Raw genomic sequence first — 22,662 nt, 5'->3', positions numbered from 1 at the left:
AGCCCTCACTTTGGCAGAGAAACACAAATTGTTCTTAGTAGAGGGAGGCCAGAGAAGCAACTACCAGAGAGGATTTATAGCAGTTTCTCTATGGCCAACACAGGATTATGGGAAGCACAGGATGATGTGGAAGATGCAGATCATGTCTTCAGCAGGACGGTCCCTTCAGATGCACACTTCCTGCTACGAAAGGCCACTGTGCCAGAATGCTGGTCATTTCAAAATACTCTTACTGGCTGGAAAGATCAGCTGAAAATTATAGGTATTAGGCTTCTTTGTCCAACCAAGGCTGTCTGTAAAACCAAGCTGGACCCCAGTTTCCTGCAGTTCACTTGTAGTCAAAAAACATATTGGGTCTTGTGCTGTTTACATTAATTATCACATTTGTAAATATTCCCTAATACCATGCATGAAAATAAACACATATACATATTGTGAAAAGTTATTGTTAAGTTAAGTTAGGTTGTATTTCACCTGCTATTTCACAAACCCTGTGCTGTAGTGGTTATATCATCACAAGAAATGATTACGAATAGAAGTAGCCAGTTAAATTCTTAATGTGGATGATGACTCTAAAGATCCTGAGATCCTAATTATTGAAAATCTTCCTTTGTTTCGTTTTTATATTTTTAACAAGGGCATCTGATCAGACTTTATAACTTTTTATGATCTAAACATTTGAATTTTTTATCTCAGTGTTAACGTGTATTTCCGTGGCTGTTTGGTGCTGACAGTTACGGTAACCTGTTTCCAAATTCGGCTGCGCACATGCAACCGTCTTTACGTGACGGCGGCGTCGTTGCCGTGACAACTCAGAGTGGTTGGACTTTTCCGTATCCGAAGAGAAGCAGCAAACCAGAAAATACGGTTCACCGTCAAAATGATAACACATTAGATCGATATTTTGTCCTGTGAAGCTGTTTGACTACTTAGGAACCTATTTACTATAAGGAGTATCGTTAACCATGGAACCCCCGGAGGAAGAGGAAACTCCTGCCGGTGCCTCAGCGGGGATTGAAGGAGCGGAGCCCGGAGAGGAGCTGAAAGCTTCTGACGAAGCTCTCACATTCATGTCCAGCATCGGTGAGTGTCCCTCTCTGTGCCAGCAAGAGAGTTAACACACCATCTGCTCATGGCACATCTTGAGCAGCCACATAAAACTGTCTACCAGCATTTCATGGTGAAAAGCAGAAGCAGACGTTTGGTATCTAAGCATCAGAAATGAACCATGCTAATAAGTCCTCCACTTTTCTCAGAGCCAACAGAGCTGCAGAGGTGTGTGTTTCTGGACTCTCTGGTGACTGTGTCAGAGAGCGGCAGAGACCTGGGGAAGTTCAGTGTGACCGTGGAGTTTGCCAGGAGAGTCCAGCGGCCCTGTATGCTGCTGCATGCTCAGAGCCAAGGAGCCATTGATGATTCCCCCTGTGGAACAACAGTGACAGGTGAGGAGAGGCGAGTGCTGCATGCACTGCACTTCCAAATTTGTCTTTGTTTTCATATCCTTTGCTTTGTCTTAGTCTACCTAACTTCTGATCTGGAGGTGCTGGAGGAAGAATACCATGAGTATGTCAAAGTAAGTTATTTCAGCATTTCCACACACACACACACCAGTGTCTCTATATCGGGTATTCCCTCATATGCCACATGCCATATGCCATATGTCTGATTTTATTTTGCATCTCCACGCTTCTTCAGCTTGAAAGCCACAGTTTGAACAAGAGGTGTCACATGGTGCAGCAGGATGGGCAGATGGTGATCAATAAAGTTACCACTGTAGGAGAGGTGAGAGAAGAAACGATGCAGTGAGAGTCAGCTGTCTGAAAACATGACACGACAGCACTGAAGGTCTAACACAGCCCTTGTGATTATCATAGCTTCCGTCGTTATTAAAAACAAAAAACCTAAAATCTGAAACAGACAGTTAAACAAAGCTTTTACCTGTCTCCTTACCTAAAGTTGGTATGTAAATATCTGTTCAACAATTCAGATCTTTAATCCTGTTACAGTTTGGTTCTCATATAATTTGATGTTATACCAGCCTCCATAAAATTCTAGCTTGTAGAAAGAAAACACTTGTGTGTGAATGTGTGTGTACAGGAGGTGACGAAGGAGAGTGTTTGTTATCCCATGTCTGTCCTAAGAGGACTGGTAACAGAGGGTTCCAGCTTGCTGCTGATGCGTTTGATTGCTCTAAGGAAGAAGGTGCCACAACACATGACCTTCATCTCCTTAGACCAGGACTTACACATCATCCACACCACTTTTGTAAGTAATTACATATATGTAGAAGATGTTTTGGTCAGTCAGTGACTTGTCTTAAGAGTGAACTCTGCGTGTCTGTCTGCGGTCAGAGTGAGCTGGCTCTGAAGCAGCTGGAGGTTGAGAGTGAGACTGTGGAGGTGTTCGGGGTGGAGAGGGTTGTTCAGTCCTATAAGAACAGACCCACTATATGGCAGTGCTACTTCCTGGATGATGGGTAAGCTCAAAGACTCTCTCTTGGTGTCTTTAATGTTTTAGAAAAATTACTGCCACCATTGTGGACCAAACAGGATTTTCCATGACTTTCTGTGTTTGCACCCCTTATTAAGTAGTATACAAGAGTTAAATTATTAATTGTTTGTTGTGTTAAAAGTTTGATCATTAATTGAACAATGTAGTTTATTCGGGAAGGTTTAAAGAATGAAAGATTTATGATCACTTTTCAGAATTCTGTTGATGTGATAAGTTGAAGTAATAGCCTGCTTTATTGAGTAGCCACAAATAATAGTCCAAAAATTCATCCTTGCACAGTATTTGGGTGTATCCCCAGTGAGGGTACAAATTGGACAGGTTACCAGTCTATCACAAATAGAGACAAAACATATCTATGACAGTACGTTATGATAATTTGTTGGAAGTCACTTATCACAGCCACAGTATCAAGATAAACCTAAAAAATTAAACGCCAAGCAAACACATGATCTTAACTACTATACATGAATAAACCGTGAGAGTGGGATGATTTGTTTTTTATGTACAACAAGTCTATTCATGACTTCATTCACTTTGTGAAAAGATCTGATAATTACTTAATTTAAATGAAGTAAATTAATTTCTAAAGCTGTTTGTTTGCTCTGATCAGGCACTTGGTCAACAGAGTAGTGGTGGGATCACCAGTCACTATGAGGCTTTTGCAGCTTTCACCCCAGTTAGAAAAAGGTAATCATTTCCACATATATAGTTAATACTCACTGAATGAAAAAATTCATAATGTTTGTATGCGTGCGTGTGCTTGTCAGGTTTTGATAAAATCCCTTTGGCATGGGAAGAAGACATGCAGATGCGATCAAAGTTCCTGGACAGAAAGGTGAAACTGGGTTATTATTTAACTTTTTATTATTTAACTAACGTTTTTTCTATCTTTCAATATGTCTAATGTAATTTTCTAAAAATTAAAATATGTATGTGTGTGTATGTCTCCTTGTTGCAGGAGGAGCTAAAGGCAGACCATGCCTCATACTTGAGACAGCATCCAGAGATCCGTGCCCTCATATCTGACTTCCTGCAGTTTCTTCTGCTGAGGAAACCAGAGGATGTCTTCCAATTTGCCAGAGAGTACTTTCTCCCTTTTTTATCCCACCATCCTCAACAAGCACGCACGAAAGATCATAAACTCTGAAAGCTCATTCAAGGGCCCGTCTCACATGTTTAAAAACTGTATTTTTCTGATTTCACACATATCACTTCAACTTACAGCGCAGTTTCGAAAATGTTTTGTCAACTTTCAAACCTGAAGCTTCACTGAGTTGTGAGATCTTGATTAAAGTTGTTTCAAACAGCGGTTGTGGTTTTATTTTATTTTTGATACACTGTGAGTCGTGCCTGGGCCAAACAGTTGCAGCCAAAGAAATAAGAGATACGCAGGCTTAACGAAAATACCTAGCTCAGCAGCGCTTTTCAAGCCTTTGATTTTCAAGTAGTTAGGTCTGTTTCAAATGTTCTGCACAAATGACAACACTTCTAACACCTTTGTGTCTTGATTGTGCAAAAACAAGGGTTTTATTTTGAAGGTCCAAGAGGAAGTGACTGTAAAGTAAAAAGGTAGCAGCACCGAAAGTAAAACTAAAACAGACAGTGAAGCGAGCGAATGAAGGCAGAAAAGATACAGTGAAGTAAAACGGACTTAACTTTGGCTCTCTAAAACATTTTTGTTTACTGAAGGAAGGCGAGTCGTTTCGGTTTTTGGACACACGTTGTCAGTGACAAGTTTACAGTGGTAAGTTGTAACGTCATACGTTAGTGAAGGCTAACTACCCCACCTGAAGTACTAAGTAGCTGTGCTAGCTAACTTACGATAAGTGATAACGCCACACTTTCTACATCTCTATTTTACAACTATTTACATGTCATACATGACATATTGTTGTGTTAGCGACGTTTAGTCACGAGTAAAAATATTAAGTTGAATATAAAACTTTAACTTTGTTGAGTGAAACAAACGTCAGGGTGTTGTTTTACTAAGGTTATGTCACAGTCCTGTGAAAGTTAGCACGGAAAGTCCAAAATTCAATTCCAAAAATTGTTCCTATTATATTATGTTGATAATTATTTTAATTATTAGACACATACTTAGCCATACCATAATGAAAATGAGGGTCATAAAATAGCGGCACAATATTAATGGTAATAATGTCATTCGATTAAAAAGGCTTTCAAAAGCAGTTTAAAATACAATTTGCGAGTATGATAATGTGGATTTCTGTTCATTAATCATAATGTAGATAAAATCCAATCACATCAAGTATAAATGTGTTTTTAAGTGCTGCAATACAATTTCTTTGGAGTGTATTTCATAATGTGTGCTTCTTTACATACTTTCGAAGTATTTGTTGATTTGTTTTTAAATAATGTTATTATTCTATCTTTACTATTCTATCTTTTTTTTTTTCCTAACATGTTTCTGTTTCTCTGATAGTCCTGACCTATAGACAGCTGTGAGTTGAGCAGCAGACCAGTGCTAGTCAGTGTGGGTATGATGGATAGAGTGAAGCTGTCCCGCATAGATGAGGAGCTGGACTCCTCCGAGGTGGCAGAACTTTGCTTCCTGTGTCACGATGTTGTCAAGAAAAAACAACTGGAGGGGGTGAGAACGTCAACATCTGTACACTGAAATATAATGTTACCTTACTGCGCAATACGTGTCTTGTGGTTATTGTTTTACATTTTCCCCTGACATGTATAATGTCAATTATTTGTGTAACAGTAAAGCTCTAGTATAGTGGACCATTGCTTACTTTTTTTATGAACTGAATTTCTCTTATTTTTTGCCTTCACTCGTGTCAAGGTTTTTCTTCTGAATTTTTTGTAAACCATTGATAGTGTGTTTCTTGCTTGTTCTTATACAGGTTCGGGATGCAAAAGATCTGTTCTTGAAGCTAGAAGAAAAAGATCTGCTCAGCAATTATTCGTTTCTCTCTCAGTTGCTCGAGACTATCCGTCGACCAGATCTCCTCAATCTTTTGGAGACAGACAGCAGGCCTCCACAGGAAACTGGTGCAAATCCTACCCTGTCAGCCTACAGGTAAAATGAGTAAGAACATCACTAGTTCTGGCAGAGACAATAATTTGGCAGTTACTGTACAGTCAGTTTTATTTCCATAATGTAGAGTCTTTGTTTGTGTTTTTTTGTTTGTCCTTTTCCTTTCTGCCACAATGCTTTTCTTTCTGTCAGGGTGATGCTCTACAAAATCTATGAGGACATGACTCGGGAGAATTTTGAAAAAATGAAGTTTCTTTTGAACGACAAGTTGGGCAAAAGAAACATAGAGACATGTGATGTAAGAACACACCCACAGTTACAAACAAAATGATGAAAAAACCATTAGGAGCTATGTATAGTTCATTGTTAAATTCTCTTTACTGTGTTATGTTAATAAAACATTATTATTGAATTTTTAAATGTAAGTAACAATTAAGTAAATCAAAATTGCAACTTTTGCCTGTGGTAAATAATATTGCATTTTGTGTGGTTGGTTTTTAACCTTTTTTTAATCGATTATTTAAAGAAAGCCAAATCTCCCTTAGCTACATTTACAACAGGATGAGTGATTTCTAGTTTTGCCATCCAACTGCAAAGTCTCGCACACAGACACTCACACACATAAGTCTCTCTCTTACAGACAGCACTGGATTTGTTTGTAGAAATGGAAAAGGCTGATTTATTGTCAAACACAAAGCTTACTGAGCTGCAAACAATACTGCAGGAATTTGATCAGCAGCTGGCATCAACTGTACAGCGCTACAGAGAAGGTGAGATTCTGTCTCTCACTAAAAGCTAAAAGCATGTTTAAATGTGACATTACTGTAAAATTCACCAGGTGGTTGTACTCTGTGCAGGGTTATCCCAACCGGAGCAAATCAGGTTACCTCCTCATTTCAGTATGGATGACCAGGTGTGTGTGTGTGTAAATATTTTTATTTATTATATTTTGAATCTTCCAGAAAGTGAATTTACTGACTCACTGAATTTACTGAGGTTTTATTTTTGGCATTTTAAACAGAGATTCACCCATCAGTCAACAGAACCTACTTGGTCAATAGCTGAGACTCAGCCTAGTGAGTCTTATTTCCTCATATCATTCAAATGATATCACATAATAATAATAATTTGTATTTACCAATAAAAACCTTAATCATTTAATTACAGCTATATAATATAGCTTCAAAACCTCCTAATCACTCCTATATGGGAATATTCACATTCCTGTTATCATCTTTATTATACACATTACAAGGGATGTGGGTCTCTGCTGTTTTTGTTCTTCAGATGGAGAGCCTGTCTACTCTGATGCAGAACCACTTCAAACAAAGTCCTCTTCTCCTCCTGATGAGGTAACCATTCACACAAGAACCACTTCATTCAATTCTTCATTTATTAGAACATGTTTCTGATTTGTCCATGTGGGTGTTTGTGTGCCCTGTAGACGGAGTACTACATTCTGAATCATAACCCTCGTGGTTTGTGTGTGGTCATCAACAATGAGGTCTTCGAGGAAGCATCAGGCCTGAAAGAACGAAGAGGATCTCATCAGGATGAGAGTATGTTTTCCTAAATTTTACCAGCCATGTGATCTGATTTATGTTACGGCTTGCACCAGCTTAAAGTTGCACAGAATTAAAACTTACCAAATATAATATGATGTACATAAAAAATGTAACTGTATTCTTCATTGTCCTTCTCTTATATGTGAACAGGCACTCTGCGCTCAGTGTTCAGTCGCCTTGGATTTAAAATGGTGGTACACAAAAACCTGACTGCAAAAAAAATGAGGTCTGAAATACAAGAGTTGGGTGCAACAGACTTTTTTAATCATGATGCTTTGGTAAGCAATATCACACAGTTTAAAGTTATATTTCGGCATTTTGAAAGTAGCTAACTAGCTGCTGGCTATAGCCTCACAATTCTTAATAATAAAGTAATAATAATAAAGAGGAATAGGAGTATTACTCAAAAACCTGTTGCTTTTAAAAAACTTGGTAACATGCAGGTTTCTGCAATTGCATGCATATAGCATGATCTCACCTTTACCTCCAGCTAGATTTCATTATGTGTGATTTTGAAATATATCTGATTTGCAAGTTCAACTGAGATATAACTCAAATTTTGTTCATATGTATCTACCACTGATCTTAGGTGGTATGTGTACTCTCCCATGGAGAAAAAGGAAGCGTCTTTGGGACTGATGGACTGGAGGTGTCCCTGAGAGAACTGACACAGCCCTTCACAAGTGGGAACGCTCCTACCTTGGCAAGGAAGCCCAAATTGTTCTTCATCCAGGCGTGTCAGGGAAGTGACTTCCAGAGAGGAGCCATACCATGTCCTGTGAAGCAAAGGCAGGAGGAGAAGAAAAACGAACAAAGCGTCTTCGAGGATGATGCAGGTCGTGTCACTGTCGAGACAATCCCTCATGATGCAGATTTCCTGATGGGAATGGCCACTGTGCCGGAATACAAGTCTTTTCGTAATACTTCCACAGGCTCCATTTACATCCAAGAGCTGTGCAGACAGCTTGTAAGATCAGCATCTAAAAGGTGAGAGTCATCACACCACACAAAGTTAAAAGAATTAGGCTGCTTTTTTCAACTAAGCCTCTGTGTAAAACCAAGCTGGACCCCAGTTTCACCACTAACTATCATAAAAGATGATAACTTATCTAATATAGAATGTAGATTATAGATCATGGTTTTACTGTACTCTTATATATTTTCCCAGCCCTTTTTACAGGACTGGGTGTGGTAGGGAGATTTTGTAAACTATTATTCTCTGAGTGCTTTCACAACACAGGTGACCTGTGCCATGCAACCTCTCTGATTGCCTCACCACAGCCCCTGTGGACAGACAGCTCTTTTTATATTATTATTTATTAATCATTTTATGTCAAGTTCATACACAAAAACAAATAAAATGTCAGATTTTTTAGATATTGTATATAATTGCAGTAAGCCGCAAACAAGTTGAGTAACTTATCTTTGACGTGCTATATCAGTCATGTATTGAGAGTCAATGTGAATAAGTTTGCTTATTTCTGATAGCAGACTACCAGTCTAGCAGACTTGAAGCTCTGCAATGTCTTTGTAAATTAAACTTTACCACAGATTAAGTGGATCAGGTTGTCACATATGGCAGTTTAAGAGGCATTAAATATATTAATGATCAAATATCATGGACTCACGAAGTCTGTGCAGTCAGTTAAATGGGAAGTTCAAGTTAAATAGGAAAATGTTCTTGCATGAAACTCGGCGTCTTAGTTCTTCTTTAGAAGGAGCGCCATTCTCATATAGAGCCCAGTTACTGTGCTACCTATATTGTATCCATTTATTCATCCATTTAAGCTTTTATTTCCTTGTATTTACATGTAAATATATGAAACAGTAGAGAACATAGCACCTTTTGTATTAGATCACCTAAATAATAAGGGGAGGAAAAGTATTGAAACGTGTTATTGGAACATTTTTTTCTGTTACTCAATCAACCTTACAGATGTGGCTTTCGAGATTGATTATCTCGATAAATAGTTCTTAATAACTACTCTTGGTTTTAGCTTTGAAGACTGCATCTGTTGTTCAAAAGTATAAATCAAAATTAAGACCAGAGATCTGTCTATGAAGGAAAAGCAAGTCATTGTGAATCTGAAAACAATCAGAGACACTGCACAAACACTGGGCATTGCTAATACAACTATGGGATGTCTAACAGCTGAATGAGTGAAATGGATTGGTGTACACAGACCAGTTAGCCAAGTAAAACATTAGCAACTGATGACAAGAGCAAGGTGAGAGCAGTAAAAACCTCAACAGTAAAAACAATAGTGACATCCAACTACCACAAACTAGAGGTGAAGGAATTACAATCTACTACATAGGTCACACTGGTAGTCTGATGGTTTGGGCACATGCCACATAATCACAACTTCTCTCTTCTCTTTGAAAGGGACTGTAAATTATTATTATTATGTATGGTAGCTTGTTTTAGCAGTTTAGCAGATTTAAGCAAGTAAGTGCCAGTTAGTGAAGAGTCTTTTAGTGTCTTTACTGTTGATGTGACATAGTATTGGGGTGGCTGTGGCTCAATAGGTAGAGCAGTTGACTGCCAATCATAGGATTGGTGGTTCGATTCCCGGCTGCCACGTCACATGCCAAAGTGTCCTTGGGCAAGATACTGAACCCCTAGTTGCCCCCGGTGAGTCAGGTCAGCTGCATAGCAGCTCTGCCATCGGTGTGTGAATGTGTGTGTGCTTGTGCGTGTGAATGGGTGAATGAGATGCAGTGTAAAGCGCTTTGAGTGCCTGCTAGGTAGAAAAGCGCTATATAAGTGCGGACCATTTACATAGTATTAAATCGTACTTCAAATTTCTGTAAGTGAAATCAATTGTGATGTGTTTCCTGTGCAGCTCGGAGAACGATGATATTCTGACTGTCCTGACACGCGTGAACAGGGAGGTCAGCCAAGGGGACTATCAGCGCAAAAAACAAATGCCAGAGCCCAAGTATACTCTAACCAAGAAGCTTGTCCTCAAATTTGTGTGATGACTGCAACACTGCACACGTGGCAAATTTCCAGATCGTCCTTTGTGTGCATGAATGTGGTTGACAGGGTGTGTTTTTAATGTCTCTGTATGGTACAAATAGTTCATGATTGGTTTGAATGTCAGTGTCTTTATAGTTATTCTGAGATGATCATGCATGCTCACCATGATTGTCATTGAAAACGTATTTCACAGAAAAATATAAATTTAATAGGAATGAAGTTTGTTGTCATTATTGCTTGTATGGACTAAAACATGAAAGAATTGAGATAATAAATTAACAAGTAAGCAGTATTTTGCTGTATAAGTTTCACCAGATAAATCCATTTAACTCTGGACAGATGAACCTACAACCCCCCTGAGCTGATATGTGATTCTAAAATAAAGAAAGAGAAAGAAAAGTGGATTTGGATTTGGATGTACTTTTTTTTGCACATTGATCCATTAGAAATGAGTGAGAAATGTAAAATCTGCTGCTATGTGACCTGTCTGGATGGGACCTTTTCAGTGTTGTACTTGTTATGTAGTGGTAATGCACCTTTACTGAGTAACTGGAGAAGGGCCTGTCCTCCGGACTCCACCCTGCTCTTCACTGTTCCAGGAAACGTTCTTCACATCTGGCTCCTGCCGCCGCTCCTCAGCTCACGGCTTCGAGCCCCGTCGGCGCTTTGTGGAGTCATTTTGTCCGCGGAGAGGTCGTGACGGGCGGGAAGCCTCCACTTCTCCTGTTTTACCGCTGAGACTTTACGCGACATAATCATTTCCTTCCGTTCTCACTCGGTAAGTGGAGACAAATTAAAGTTGTTTTGGACGTTTCTTGAGCTGTTTAGTGATGAGGAAACGTGTCGGACACAGCGCTGGGGTTCGTTTAATCGCTCGCTAGCTGTGTGATGGTACATTTACCCCCCCCCGTGTTAGCCGGAGCTGTCCGTGTCCGTTCAGGCCGCACTTTCCTGAAAAGACTTTCTGTGTGCTGAGGTCCGGTCCCAGCTGCACAGGGTGGAGCGGAGGGTGTAGTTTGTGTGCTCGGAGCTTTTTCGGCGTCTTGTTTGTGAGTGCAGCCATTTCAGTCGTCAGCACACTAAAAGTCCGAGTTTTCCACTCGACGTAGTTTTAAACCGGGTGGTGTTGAGGATGCACTTTTTCCTGTCGAGCTCCTCCCTTAGTAAATGGAAACTTCTTTACTTTTTATACTTGTGCATTGTGTGTTACTCTGGTTTATTTGTTTAATATACTGCATAGTACTCAGCTGTGGCACAAAACACACTTTAGCCCCGGACTGAAGTTGAATTAAAAGATTGACAAGTGTTAGCAGTAACATAAATAATGGCTTCTTGTCATTGAAGTGTCCCTGTGAACCGTGACAATGAGCCAGCATGAACAGGACCTCTGCCACAGACCACACACACTTCAACACCATATAATGTTCACTATTAAGTTAAACTGTTTCCCCACATTGAAGTTAATGGGATATTCCTCTGGCCTCATTCATGCAGCTGTCACTCAGCACCTGGACACACACTCCTGTGTTGGAGCATGTGACTGAATCCTTCATAATGACTGACTACTGCTGAAATGGCTGACCTGACCTAAGAGACTGAGAGTGTGTGTGTGTTTAAATTAGAGTTAATGTTAATGTTTTAATGTTGCTTTCAACAGTTTTTAATCGTTTATGAAGCTTAAGAAAGTTAAAAATGTCCATCCCAGATCTTCCAGATTCCAGGGGAACATCTTCAGATGTTATATAATATAATAAAATAGCTATATTTCAGAGGAAGGTTAAGTATTCACTATTTTACTTTTATTCAAAAGCATTAGTGGAGCGCCCACCTCCTAATAATTTGTGTCCCTAGTGATGACTGTGGATGGACAGACAAATACAATAATAAATCTTTTTTTTTTTTTCTTTTCTTTTCCCCGGTTTGTTTTTGATTAGTAGTTGTTGGGTAGCCAGTTGGAAACTGGACTGGATTTGGAAAGAAACAGTCATGACAAAGAGCAAACACACTTGAGAATAGTTTAAGTCGCCGACATTAAGGGGAAAAAAGACAGTTTACAAGTTATTTGCTCAACAACAGTGTCGGGTGTTACAACATGAAATCAAAACCTTGGGCAGTCCAAACAGAAACAGAATTTATAAGCTTTGTCAAACCAGTCCTTCCTGTTAATGTAAGGTATTTTTGTTATTTTGTACACCCTCATGACTTCATGGCTTCACATGACAGACAAAGTGTGTTTCTTGGGCACAGGTCAGACGCAATTCCACTCTGCCGTGCAAAGAAATACACCTTGGGAGAAATTGTAGTCATGCTACACGGAGGTAAACACAGTTATTACAGTGTCAATGGGATGTATACAGTATGTTTCAATACAGACTCTGACCACAAACACGTTTAACAAATAATGCAGTGCTGGAAGTGGATCGTCAGAATTTATGCATAAGAAAACAGGATTCAATCTTTACAGATTAAATAGATAATAATAAAATACTTTAGAAAAAAATACTTGGCCCATAGGCAGATGGCTCTTTATACATTGTATCTTATATTGAAACTCGCTTTTAAATGGTGAGTTGACAGAATAAAACGCTTTTAGGCTTTTGAAATACGCTGGTTCTCTTTCGGCATATCCCTCCTGGGAGCACCACAGCAGATCAACAGATCCACACATTGTTTTAGCCCAGGCTTTTACACCAAATGCCATTTTGCTGAGAGTTGGGACTGTCCCTTTGGACAGTTTTGACATATGAACTGCAGCCACTGCACTTATTGAGCGATCACTCAACTCAGTGTGCTGCCACTGCCCCATCTCTATGCTTATGGTAACATGATGATGGAGAAAATTGAATTTAGTATGTTAAAATGCACAGGTCAGACTGTGACCGTAAAACAACCTGGTGTTCTTTATGCAAGTCTATTAATAATCTATTTTCTTACATCAGAGTATTTGATAAAACTGGAACATGTATAGGTTTCTTTTATAGGATAATTAGATTTTAGAGTTAAATTTATTAATAAGCAACGTAGATACAATTTGTTGGTTTCTAAAGTACTGTCTACTGACAGTACTGACAACAAACTTTTGATATCTGTGAACATATGTAAATAAGATCCCAGTTATCAGATTGTTTTAGGAGAAGCTGTAAATATACCCAGACTGACAGAAATTGGAACTAGTGTAGAGACAAAAGAAAACAATGCAGTACAACTGTGTAAAGAGATAAATAATATATCAAAGTGTAACTAGAAGGCATGAACAAATTAAATTTAAAAATGATGGTTGAAAATGTGTCTGGTAGATTATATGTGGAATTTCAAAATTGGTTTACAAGTTGAGATTTATGATGATTAAATGATTAAAAAACATTTGGCTTAATAAACTGTGACTGATGCAGAAAGGTTTAGTGATAAACCGGAAGGATGCAGGTCAAATGAAATAATGTTTTTAGAAACTGTTTAGTCATGGCTTCTTCTTCAGTCTGAAGAAGCGACTTGGATGAGTAGCGAAACGTTTCCACCTAACAAGAAGGAAGTCCAGTTGCCATGACTCAACTTCCAGATAACTTCGACTGAGAATCTTCACCAACATATCAGGGGAGGGAGCTGCTTTAGGTCTTCTACAAACTGAATAAGAAAGAACAGACATAGGACACAATAAAACATGTCCAGGACATTCATGTTAATGAAATGAAATTCTGAGACACAAATGAGTTAGTGGAAAACTCATACCTGATACCCACACTCCCTACCCAGTCTGAAAATGTGTATGTGTGTGTTTTAGATGTTTAAACATATGTATACAGTCTGTACTTTTAGATTGGTTTGTAGGTTTCCAGTGTACACATACAAGTACATGTGCATGTACAGTAGGCTATAGATAAACCAGTCGATCAAATAAATGATCAGATTCCAATAAATAACTGATTATGGATTTTTTTACTTTGATTGGTTTAAGAATAGTCTGTAATACTTTTGCACTACTTGTGAATTGTGAAATGTCTTTTGTTCCGGTTTTTTGTGTTTGTTCATGTGTCTCTATACATTAGTGGAAAAATTACTCAGAACCTCATGATGATTTAGATTAGTGGTGGTGATGATGAAATATAACGATCAGTCATGGTAAGCACACATCAGCCACCGGCTTGAACAGCCACCCGACAACCTCTATTCTAAATCTTAACTTTCCTAGAGTGGAGTTACACCCTTATGTTTAAACACACCAGTGCCTCAAACCCCTTGGTCTACTAACAAACTGTGTGTCAATGCCCAAGTAGTGATTAGCACTGAGAGCGTTTGACTGCAGATACTCTGAAGCATTTTTTCCATTTAGTGTTTTCTGTCCTGTTGCTTGGTGCTCGACGTGTGATGTAATGGCAGCACGAGGTGGAGTCAGCTCTTGAATTCCTTCACTGTGTGTATTCCCCTAAAAGTCCCAATGAGAGTGGGGTTTGGAGAACATTTGTAGTTTTTAAAATAACTTCACAAACAGGAGCACGCCAGTAGACACTGCATTGTCTTTTTAATACAGCGGTTTAATGTGATAATGTGATATTGTAAGGAGTGTAGTGTCGAGATGAATCAATTTAGAGAGGTATGTTTAGAAGCTAAATGTGTTGCAGGGTATAATTAATTTTGTTGGTGAAGCTGTTAAAGTACCCTGTAGAAGTACCACAACATTTTTTTCTCGTCATGTCTGCAACATGGATTATTGGGGTCATATGTGACTGCACTGTGTACATGTGGATCATAGACTGTGTGTGTTTTATTATTAGAAATTTCCTTTAGAGGTCCATGTGGTGGTTCCTGAGCTTGTGGTGTTTTTTTGTGAACCACATAGTTAAACAGAAGCATGTGTTCATTTTAACGGAATACAAGCCCAGATGTATCCCTAGATGCTGAACTGTGGTTGTTACAAATCCAATTCCAAGTGTTGGAATAATACCTGTGCACAGTTCACAGACTTTGAGCCACTGTGTGTTTTTCATGATTACTGCGGACAGGATTATGCTTGTATGTGCAGAGGTTGCATTCTTTTTACAACCTGTCTCTATGACTGATATTTGCCTTTTGAGGCCCATTATTGGTAAAGGTTTTTGGAAAATCAGTTGAGGTGTGCAGTAGGCCTTTTTAAACCTGTGCTCGTTGTGACATCACACTTAAATGTAACATTGGAAACATTAGGATAATCCCGGCCCTGCCCAGCACAGTGCTTACATAACTTCTGTAGTTTTAGTTTGTAGCTGAGTGAAGCAGGATGTGGAACGTGTGTTTTAAATGCTAACGACATTGTCAGCATGACTGTAAAGAGCTTTGCTACTCAGATAAAGGCATTCAGTATCTGACTTTGCTGGATAGATTTGGATCTAATGTCTTTTTATACTGTAACATACTTGTAACACTTCTCTACTAAAAAACAACCTTGTAAGTGCTCTACGGTGGGCAAGATACTGTGTGAAAAGGCATCATTATATTATATTAAGATTGCTTTATGTGAGCACAATAAGCTGTAAACACAACATTATGGTAATTTTGAATGTTGATATGGTGAAAACTGTCACATGAGATCATGTGACAGTTTTCATCATACGAAGAAACCTTATCATTGACTTGGTGTTACATTTGTGACCTTCCTGGAACACTCGCTGTCTTATTGCTCTCATTTTGGTCTCCGCTGCATTCATTGGCTAGCTCCTAGCTTTGTCTTCCTGCTGTTTGTTGTTGGGCAGAAAGCCCACACTGTTAGTAGTAATTTTGCTTAAAATAGCCACCTGATGAGAGCTGCGACACTGAGTCAAACAGTAAAGTTGCAGGCCATAAAACCAAACTACTGAGCTGACAAATTGTGTTGTGTGGTAGATCTCTTTGGCATAATCACTGTGACTCCTTTCACAGTCATTTCATCCATGCACAATGTACAAATTTTGATTAGAGCCGCATAAAAGGCCCACATACATACTGATACCTGTATATCTACAAAGAGCTGAAAGTGAAAACTAGTACTGATCATGATCGTTGATTGTTCTCTGTTCTTCAGTTTCTCTTGCTTTTGCCCCTTTTTGTATCTGACACAACTTTTTTTTTTTTCTTCCTTCGATCCTCACAGGCGAAATGTCCAGGTCAGACTACCCTCCTGGGTACGATGACTCCCATGGCCCATTGTATGCACCTCAGGGCGGGAATTACCCACCGCCACCTGCATACGGCTTTCCTGCCTATGGTGTTTCCCAGCCAGGCCACCCCCCTGCTCCTTACCCCCCTGGTCCAAATGCTCCTTTGTACCCAGGCCAACCAGGGGGCTATCCACCTGGCCCTTACCCTGCACAGCCCTACCCTGCTGGACATCCAGGAGCGGGCTACCCCAGTCCTCCTCCCATGCCCCCTGTCATCCCACCCACTATACCATCAGATGTCCTGAACTCTGGTAAGACATGACTTGCTTTAGTAGTTTAGTGTTTTTATAGTAATTTTTATATCTTGGACAAAGGTCGATGCATGTTGGTACTCTGTCCATACTCTCTTTTTTCTTTTCCTAATGACACTGTTCAAAAATTAGGCCCTGATTTGCCTAATGCTGAGACTATAATTCAAGGTAAATACCTTCATAGTAATACCGTAGGAGGAACTATGTGATGTGGCTTTTATTATTTCCCCAAATGGAAAAGCACTAATTAATGCAATAGTTCATGTAAAGTGCACATGCTTATTTGCGCTCTTGCTGAGAGGTGAAAGATCTCACATCTGTCATTTGCAATATGTTTTTCAGTGTGCTTGTTTTTTCTGTTGGCATGTGCTTTCTTAAGTTGCAGTGTGTTTAGCTGCCACGGTAGGATTTTTAGTATAATGCTTCTTGTTGCTGACTCATCACTGTTGAGGGATGACATGTGTTTTTATGGTCACCGATCATGTTTCTGTTCTGCTAATGACACAGGGGATGAGTTTGCTGCGAGCGGCGGCGGTTGGGACAGTCTGAGCATTCGGCATGCCTTCATCAGAAAAGTACACACACCCACGTTACACACGCCTTGCTGAATCAGTTTGTTATGTATTTACAATACAATGGAGTCTCAGAGCAAAGCCTGTGTTTTTTCTAAAAGTTAATAACCCAGCTATCTATGACAAACCAGGAAGTTGTTTAGCAACACTTACCACAGTTTTAATGGCATTGAAAAGACTGCTTTTAACTATCTGGATCAAAATTACTCCTTATTTCTTTGCACCATTTCTGTGACAAATGTTTTTCTATGTATACTGAAATTATGTCATGTTATAATGTACATGCAATTTTGCATTGCAAGACAAATGTACATAATACACACATATAGGGGCTAATTCTGAACAGAATGGACTGAGATCAGAAACTTCAGGGTGTAATGTGTCTTTGGTCTGTTATGTGTGTTTTTCAGGTGTATTTGATTTTAGCTTCTCAGCTCCTCGTCACCACAGCCATTGTGGCCATATTCACATTTGTGTGAGTAGATTGTGTGTGTTTTGCCTGTCAGTTGTACATGTGTCGGTGTGGATCACACTGTAACTGTGTCTCTGTTTCTGACAGCCAACCTGTCAGGTATTTCGTTCAGCGAAACCAAGCTGTGTACTGGGCATCATAGTAAGTTTCACTCTGTAGCAACATCAGTACATTTATTACTAATCAGAATTAAAGTGTTTATGCATTTGCATTTTGTTGTTTAAGTGCTGTGTATGCCGTCACCCATATTGTGCTGGTCTGCTGTAAGGGCCCCCGGTAAGTGACTGCACAGTCTCAGTAACAATATTTGTACAAAAAGTATTTAAAAAACAAAACAAATGTTTCTAATCCTCTTGTCTGACTCATTGTAGGAGGAAGTTCCCATGGAACCTCATCCTGCTGTTCATCTTTGTAAGTCGACTTCAGCTTAAATACTACAAATAATTATTAACAGCTTTCTAGACTTAAATACAGCAACCTTTCTGACGAGGCAGATGTTAACTGGCCTGTGCTACTGTTGTCCCAATGCTAACAGTCTGACTTTGATATTAGAACTAAGCAGTGAGTCATCACCCTTGACTCAGCCTGTGTTTGCATAATGCCTTTGATATGTTGTTTTGGTGCCTGTATTTTATCAGCTCAGAGATCAAGATGGCTCAGTGCGTTACTTCATAAGCGCTTTTTGTTAATCAGCAAAAGGTGGATTGTTACTATTTATCTATGTCTTGGTGTCACTGCTACTGCTAATGGCTAGTTACATTTGACCAACTCCACATCTCTGTTTAACCACCATCTCAATCCACATGGCACTGAAACCTGTGAAATGTAGTTTTTAGTCACATTATGATAAGCACAGAAATGGATATTAATCTATTGGAGTTATGTATTATGTATTAATTTGTGTGGACCATCCAGAGTGGTTTAGGCCAGCAACCAAGTACCGTAGTTAGTTTTTTCCAGCAACATTTTGTGATGTAACTGTATTTTACAGACTCTGGCTCTGTCCTACATGACTGGATCCATATCCAGGTAAAATAACTATATAGTTCATTCAATATGATGCAAACACGCTGTTAGATTCCTTCAGTTTTAACTATGGGTTATTCATTATATTTTAGTTATTATGACACGAAAGCAGTGTTTCTCGCTCTGGGCATCACAGCCGTCGTCTGCATCGCGGTCACCGTCTTCTGCTTCCAGACAAAGGTATGGTGTGGGTGCATGCACTAATCGAGCGCTTATTGGCTTCAAACAACTGCAGTGTATTTGTGCAGTCACATGCGTTAACATGCCTGTTGGTGGATTTTTCTTTCCAAAAGGTCGACTTCACCAAGTGCCAAGGCCTCTTCTGTGTCCTTGGCATCGTAATGTTTGTGACTGGCATCATTACAGCCATTGTGCTGTCCTTCAAATATGTGAGTAAAGGCTTGTGTAAACAACAACAACATTGTTTCCTAAAAACACATCTTGTCAACTTTTCATCATGTAATGATGGTTTGTTGTTGCAGATTCTGTGGCTTCACATGCTTTATGCAGCTTTGGGAGCTATAGTGTTCACTATGGTGGGTATTTTGTCCGCTGCATAAACATGAAATGTTTAACAATTTGTACTTCAAACCTTCATTTAAACTCAATGTATGACTCCCTTCATGTTTTCCTCTACGTCTTGTAGTTCCTAGCGTACCACACGCAGCTGCTGATAGGGAACAGGAAGCACTCCATCAGCCCAGAGGAGTATGTGTTTGCTGCACTCTCCATCTATGTTGACATCGTCCAGATCTTCCTTTTCCTGCTGCAGATCATCGGTGCTTCAACTAAATAGGTCCACACAGCTCGGGTTAACAGGGTCAAGACAAGTGTCAAGCTGCAAAACCATTCCGTGCTTTTTAAAACCTCTGCTTTGTTTTTAGTCAGAATACATTTATAAAACCATTATAAACTCCAGGGAATATAAAGGGCTAAATTTGAGGTTTTGTCATAGGGTGGGTAAATCCTATGCAAAAATGCACTTTTCTCAGATTTAGCTTACCAGTGTTTAACTCAGAATATCAATATGTGTAGACACTGGAATACCAGCCGCAACATGTTTTCACTCTTGCTGAACTCATGTTGAGGCAGACAGTGTCTGGACATTTTCTGTGTGTAGTTGTACTGCTGAACTGCTTTATTCTGTACAAATGTTGTCCTCTATCGTTCAAATTCAAATTTGTTAACACAGACCAACCACCTTTTGATTTGGCTTTGAAGTACAGCAGGGATGGGCATGATCAAAAGCACTGGTCTTGATCCAACACCAAATGTTACCAGGGACAATACATGCTTATTATTCTCTGTATTATTAAAACAGCTAATGTACTTTCAGATGAGGGTCAGGAATGTGTCATTATGTATGACATGAATGACTCATTAATAAGCTACTGCTCAGTATGTTTAAATTACCATGAAATAATTTGGCCAATATTGTTTCTATTCTCTATCTATTTAGCTAGTTTATTTCAGTTTTACGTTCAGGAAATATTTTATATTAATGATGGTTATTACGTTTTGTTGTTGAACAACAGCTGAAATTCAACTGCTGCTTAATAGTGATGTTGAGTAATGAATGTCAAAACACTAGAAGGAGGAAAACAGGCATGCTGAAACGAACACTGAGGTACACCTGAACTTAGCTTTAGGCTTCATGGATAGTGGCAACTATTTACATACGATGTTACTATAGTGCCTTCACATTAATGTTTCTTCAAGAAGTACAGGGTTTGTATTGTTACACACATGTATGTGCCTGTTTATATATCGTGTAATGCAATTCAGATTTGGGTCAGTTAGTGAGTGCCAGCAGCATGGGGTTTTCCATATGTGAAATTACTGCCATGCTTATAAACAACTGGAACATTTCTGACAGTATGCGAGTCCCAGCTCATGACACTGACCTAAAGTTCTTCACATGATCAGCGCCAAGTGTAGACCCAGGCCAAAGTTACTGCACATATAACCCTAGACTCTAAACAAATATGGTATGTTGAATACATAGTATATAGACAGTAAGTTGGTGTGGGGTATGAGTTTGTAAATATACATATCAATACTTAAGAGTCTTTTGCCTTTTCAAATAAAATACTTTTATATGAGTATTGATGTGGTTTCATTTAACACAAGTCAACAAAATCATGTCTGGTTTCCAGCTTTAATGAAGCAGTCAAACTCAACATGAGCCACATTGTTCATGAAATAGAGAAGTCAACTCGACAAAAAAAAAAGGTCTTAGGCCTCAATAGATTTCCTGCATCTGAATGCCTCACCAAGCTTTCTGATGTTTTAAAGTCAAGCTTTATAAGGATGACGTCCTTTCTTCCCTTCCTTCGAGTGCAAGTATCACCTTCTCAGTAGTTACATTCGGAATATGGTGCAGCCACATGTGCACATTACTGGTCCAGTTTAACGTCCTCTGTATGATTTTGGCGGTAGCGACTGCCCTCAAATGGTCCCTCATTTGACCTTTTCATCCTTTGTCGAATCTTAAGCTGCTTCAGTCGGTTCTTGTCCACTTCTCTCTTTGCCAGGAGGAAACTAATGATACCAGTTGGGAGGCCTATCATCCTGTACAGAGGCAAGACAAATACTTTGTTCACTAAGAGATTACACAGAAACAGTCAACAACTTGCACCACGAATGGCAGAAATTAGACATGAAAAATATTTTCACTTAGCTGCTCTAATTCAACGCTGTGGTCATATTGGCTGCTGCAGTTTGTGGTGCTACACTCCAAAAGTATTGGAACAGTGAGGCTAATTCCTTTATTTTTACTGTAGACTTAAAACATTTAGGTTTGACATGAAAGGATAAATATGAGATAAAAGATCAATCGTTTAGCTCATTTCCAGGTGTTTATGCCCCGTTACACAACTTGGAAGATAACACCTTTTGTTTGAACCCAACCATTTTCATGTGAGCAAAAGCATTGGAACATGTGACTGACAGGTGTGTTATATTGCATTGATTATTCAAACAAAATCTGAGGGTGGCACAGCAAATAGTGCCTTAGCCTCCTGCTGTGTCTGGAGGGTGATACTGCTGTTCCTCATTGTGAGCGAGCGCCTCAGTCAGTAAAAACTGGTGGGCAGCAGGGGTGCATATTTATTTTACTCATAATGTCTTTATTTAGTCGTGATTTAGTGATTCATTCTGCATTTATGTCTTGATTGAGGATTACTGTATGGTCAGATGTCAGAAGCATCTTTCTGAGGCCAAAACCTTTACAGCAAGTAAAACCTGTTTCATCTGGGCACGACTCTTTAAACCCACCCTTGAATGTCTCACTGAACAGAAAGGCTTTGATGGAAGCCATGATTATCCATTAAACAGCCATCTGCCTTCATTTGCAACAGGGACTTCCTCAGCAGTAATTTCAAATTAATTTCTTATCTAAATAGTTACTGTTTTTACAAGTATTATATCAACTAGTATAATTAGTGTTAGTAATGTTGAAAACATCAGATATTTACCAAGTTTAGTTTCGCAGCTGAGGGGCAGGCTACAAACAGGAAACACTCACCAGGCATAGCCAATGATCTTCATGGGGTTCTTCGCCTTCCTCTTGGGGATGTACTCCGGTCCCTCCGCCTCCTCCTCGGCTCTCCTCTGCTCGGTGTGGACAGTCCTCTGTGGCCCCGTCCTGGAGCTCACCAGGGGGGCAGCAGCGGAGACGTGCAGGGGCCGACAACGAGCAACCTCCAACTGCAAACAGTGACACACTGCCGGTGTGTGTGAGCTCTGGCTGAGGAGCCGCCGACCAGGAACAAGGTGGAAACCTGGAGGAGGAAAAACACAACCTGCATTTTGCTGTGATGTAGTCCTAGTAGTATCACGTAAAGTACACAGCAACACGATGTAGCACTATTTACTCACATGGCTCAGTCACTTCTACTTCCAAAAGCTATTTTTAACTGTCGAGAATAACTTGCACACATCGCGTGGAGTCAATAAATTAATGTTACCTTTCAGAAATGTCCTGCCTGCTGTCATGAAGGATGCCGCCATGTTTGTTGAATAACGTTTGCGGGACATGCGCAGTTGCGTTGTCATTAAACCTGCCACTGCTGCCCCCCAGTGGACAAGACGACACAAAGCATAGCAG

General features: G+C 39.6%; 4 protein-coding genes across 5 annotated transcripts; 3 read left to right on the top strand and 1 right to left on the bottom strand.

The window, feature by feature from the left end:
• Window positions 1–811: 811 nt before the first annotated feature.
• On the top strand, window positions 812–3,813 carry catip (ciliogenesis associated TTC17 interacting protein). The gene is made up of 9 exons (XM_026375004.1): window positions 812–1,083; window positions 1,257–1,442; window positions 1,518–1,573; window positions 1,696–1,782; window positions 2,098–2,265; window positions 2,352–2,476; window positions 3,122–3,198; window positions 3,279–3,346; window positions 3,470–3,813. Exons 1-9 carry the CDS (start codon window positions 966–968, stop codon window positions 3,656–3,658), a joined length of 1,074 nt encoding a protein of 357 aa, XP_026230789.1. The 5' UTR covers window positions 812–965; the 3' UTR covers window positions 3,659–3,813.
• Window positions 3,814–4,080: 267 nt separating this feature from the next.
• On the top strand, window positions 4,081–10,470 carry casp8 (caspase 8, apoptosis-related cysteine peptidase). The gene is made up of 12 exons (XM_026375321.2): window positions 4,081–4,255; window positions 4,955–5,122; window positions 5,385–5,560; window positions 5,711–5,816; window positions 6,159–6,288; window positions 6,376–6,431; window positions 6,540–6,594; window positions 6,806–6,870; window positions 6,963–7,077; window positions 7,234–7,361; window positions 7,673–8,070; window positions 9,930–10,470. The coding sequence occupies exons 2-12, from the start codon at window positions 5,012–5,014 to the stop codon at window positions 10,063–10,065; spliced, it is 1,476 nt and encodes a 491-aa protein (XP_026231106.1). The 5' UTR covers window positions 4,081–4,255; window positions 4,955–5,011; the 3' UTR covers window positions 10,066–10,470.
• Window positions 10,471–10,660: 190 nt separating this feature from the next.
• LOC113172371 (protein lifeguard 3) lies at window positions 10,661–20,003 on the top strand. 2 transcript variants are annotated; one of them, XM_026375310.2, is made up of 12 exons: window positions 10,663–10,844; window positions 16,167–16,484; window positions 16,992–17,059; window positions 17,467–17,531; window positions 17,616–17,669; window positions 17,754–17,804; window positions 17,900–17,939; window positions 18,520–18,557; window positions 18,647–18,734; window positions 18,848–18,943; window positions 19,037–19,090; window positions 19,201–20,003. In XM_026375310.2, the coding sequence occupies exons 2-12, from the start codon at window positions 16,172–16,174 to the stop codon at window positions 19,348–19,350; spliced, it is 1,017 nt and encodes a 338-aa protein (XP_026231095.1). In that variant the 5' UTR covers window positions 10,663–10,844; window positions 16,167–16,171; the 3' UTR covers window positions 19,351–20,003. The 2 variants fall into 2 exon arrangements, with proteins under 2 accessions (XP_026231094.1, XP_026231095.1); XM_026375309.2 differs by having other exon boundaries at window positions 10,661–10,844; window positions 18,848–19,090.
• Window positions 20,004–20,698: 695 nt separating this feature from the next.
• si:ch73-71c20.5 (DUF4748 domain-containing protein) lies at window positions 20,699–22,637 on the bottom strand. Its single transcript, XM_033326496.1, has 3 exons — window positions 22,523–22,637; window positions 22,081–22,336; window positions 20,699–21,125 (listed from the first exon to the last, which is right to left on the bottom strand). The coding sequence occupies exons 1-3, from the start codon at window positions 22,608–22,610 to the stop codon at window positions 20,951–20,953; spliced, it is 519 nt and encodes a 172-aa protein (XP_033182387.1). The 5' UTR covers window positions 22,611–22,637; the 3' UTR covers window positions 20,699–20,950.
• Between the last annotated feature and the right edge of the window lie 25 nt (window positions 22,638–22,662).

This window comes from Anabas testudineus, chromosome 17 (genome assembly GCF_900324465.2).
Source record: "Anabas testudineus chromosome 17, fAnaTes1.2, whole genome shotgun sequence".
Classification (NCBI taxonomy): domain Eukaryota; kingdom Metazoa; phylum Chordata; class Actinopteri; order Anabantiformes; family Anabantidae; genus Anabas; species Anabas testudineus.
The sequence above is the reverse complement of the archived record's forward strand: the minus strand, read 5'-3'. Positions and strand labels throughout refer to the sequence as shown.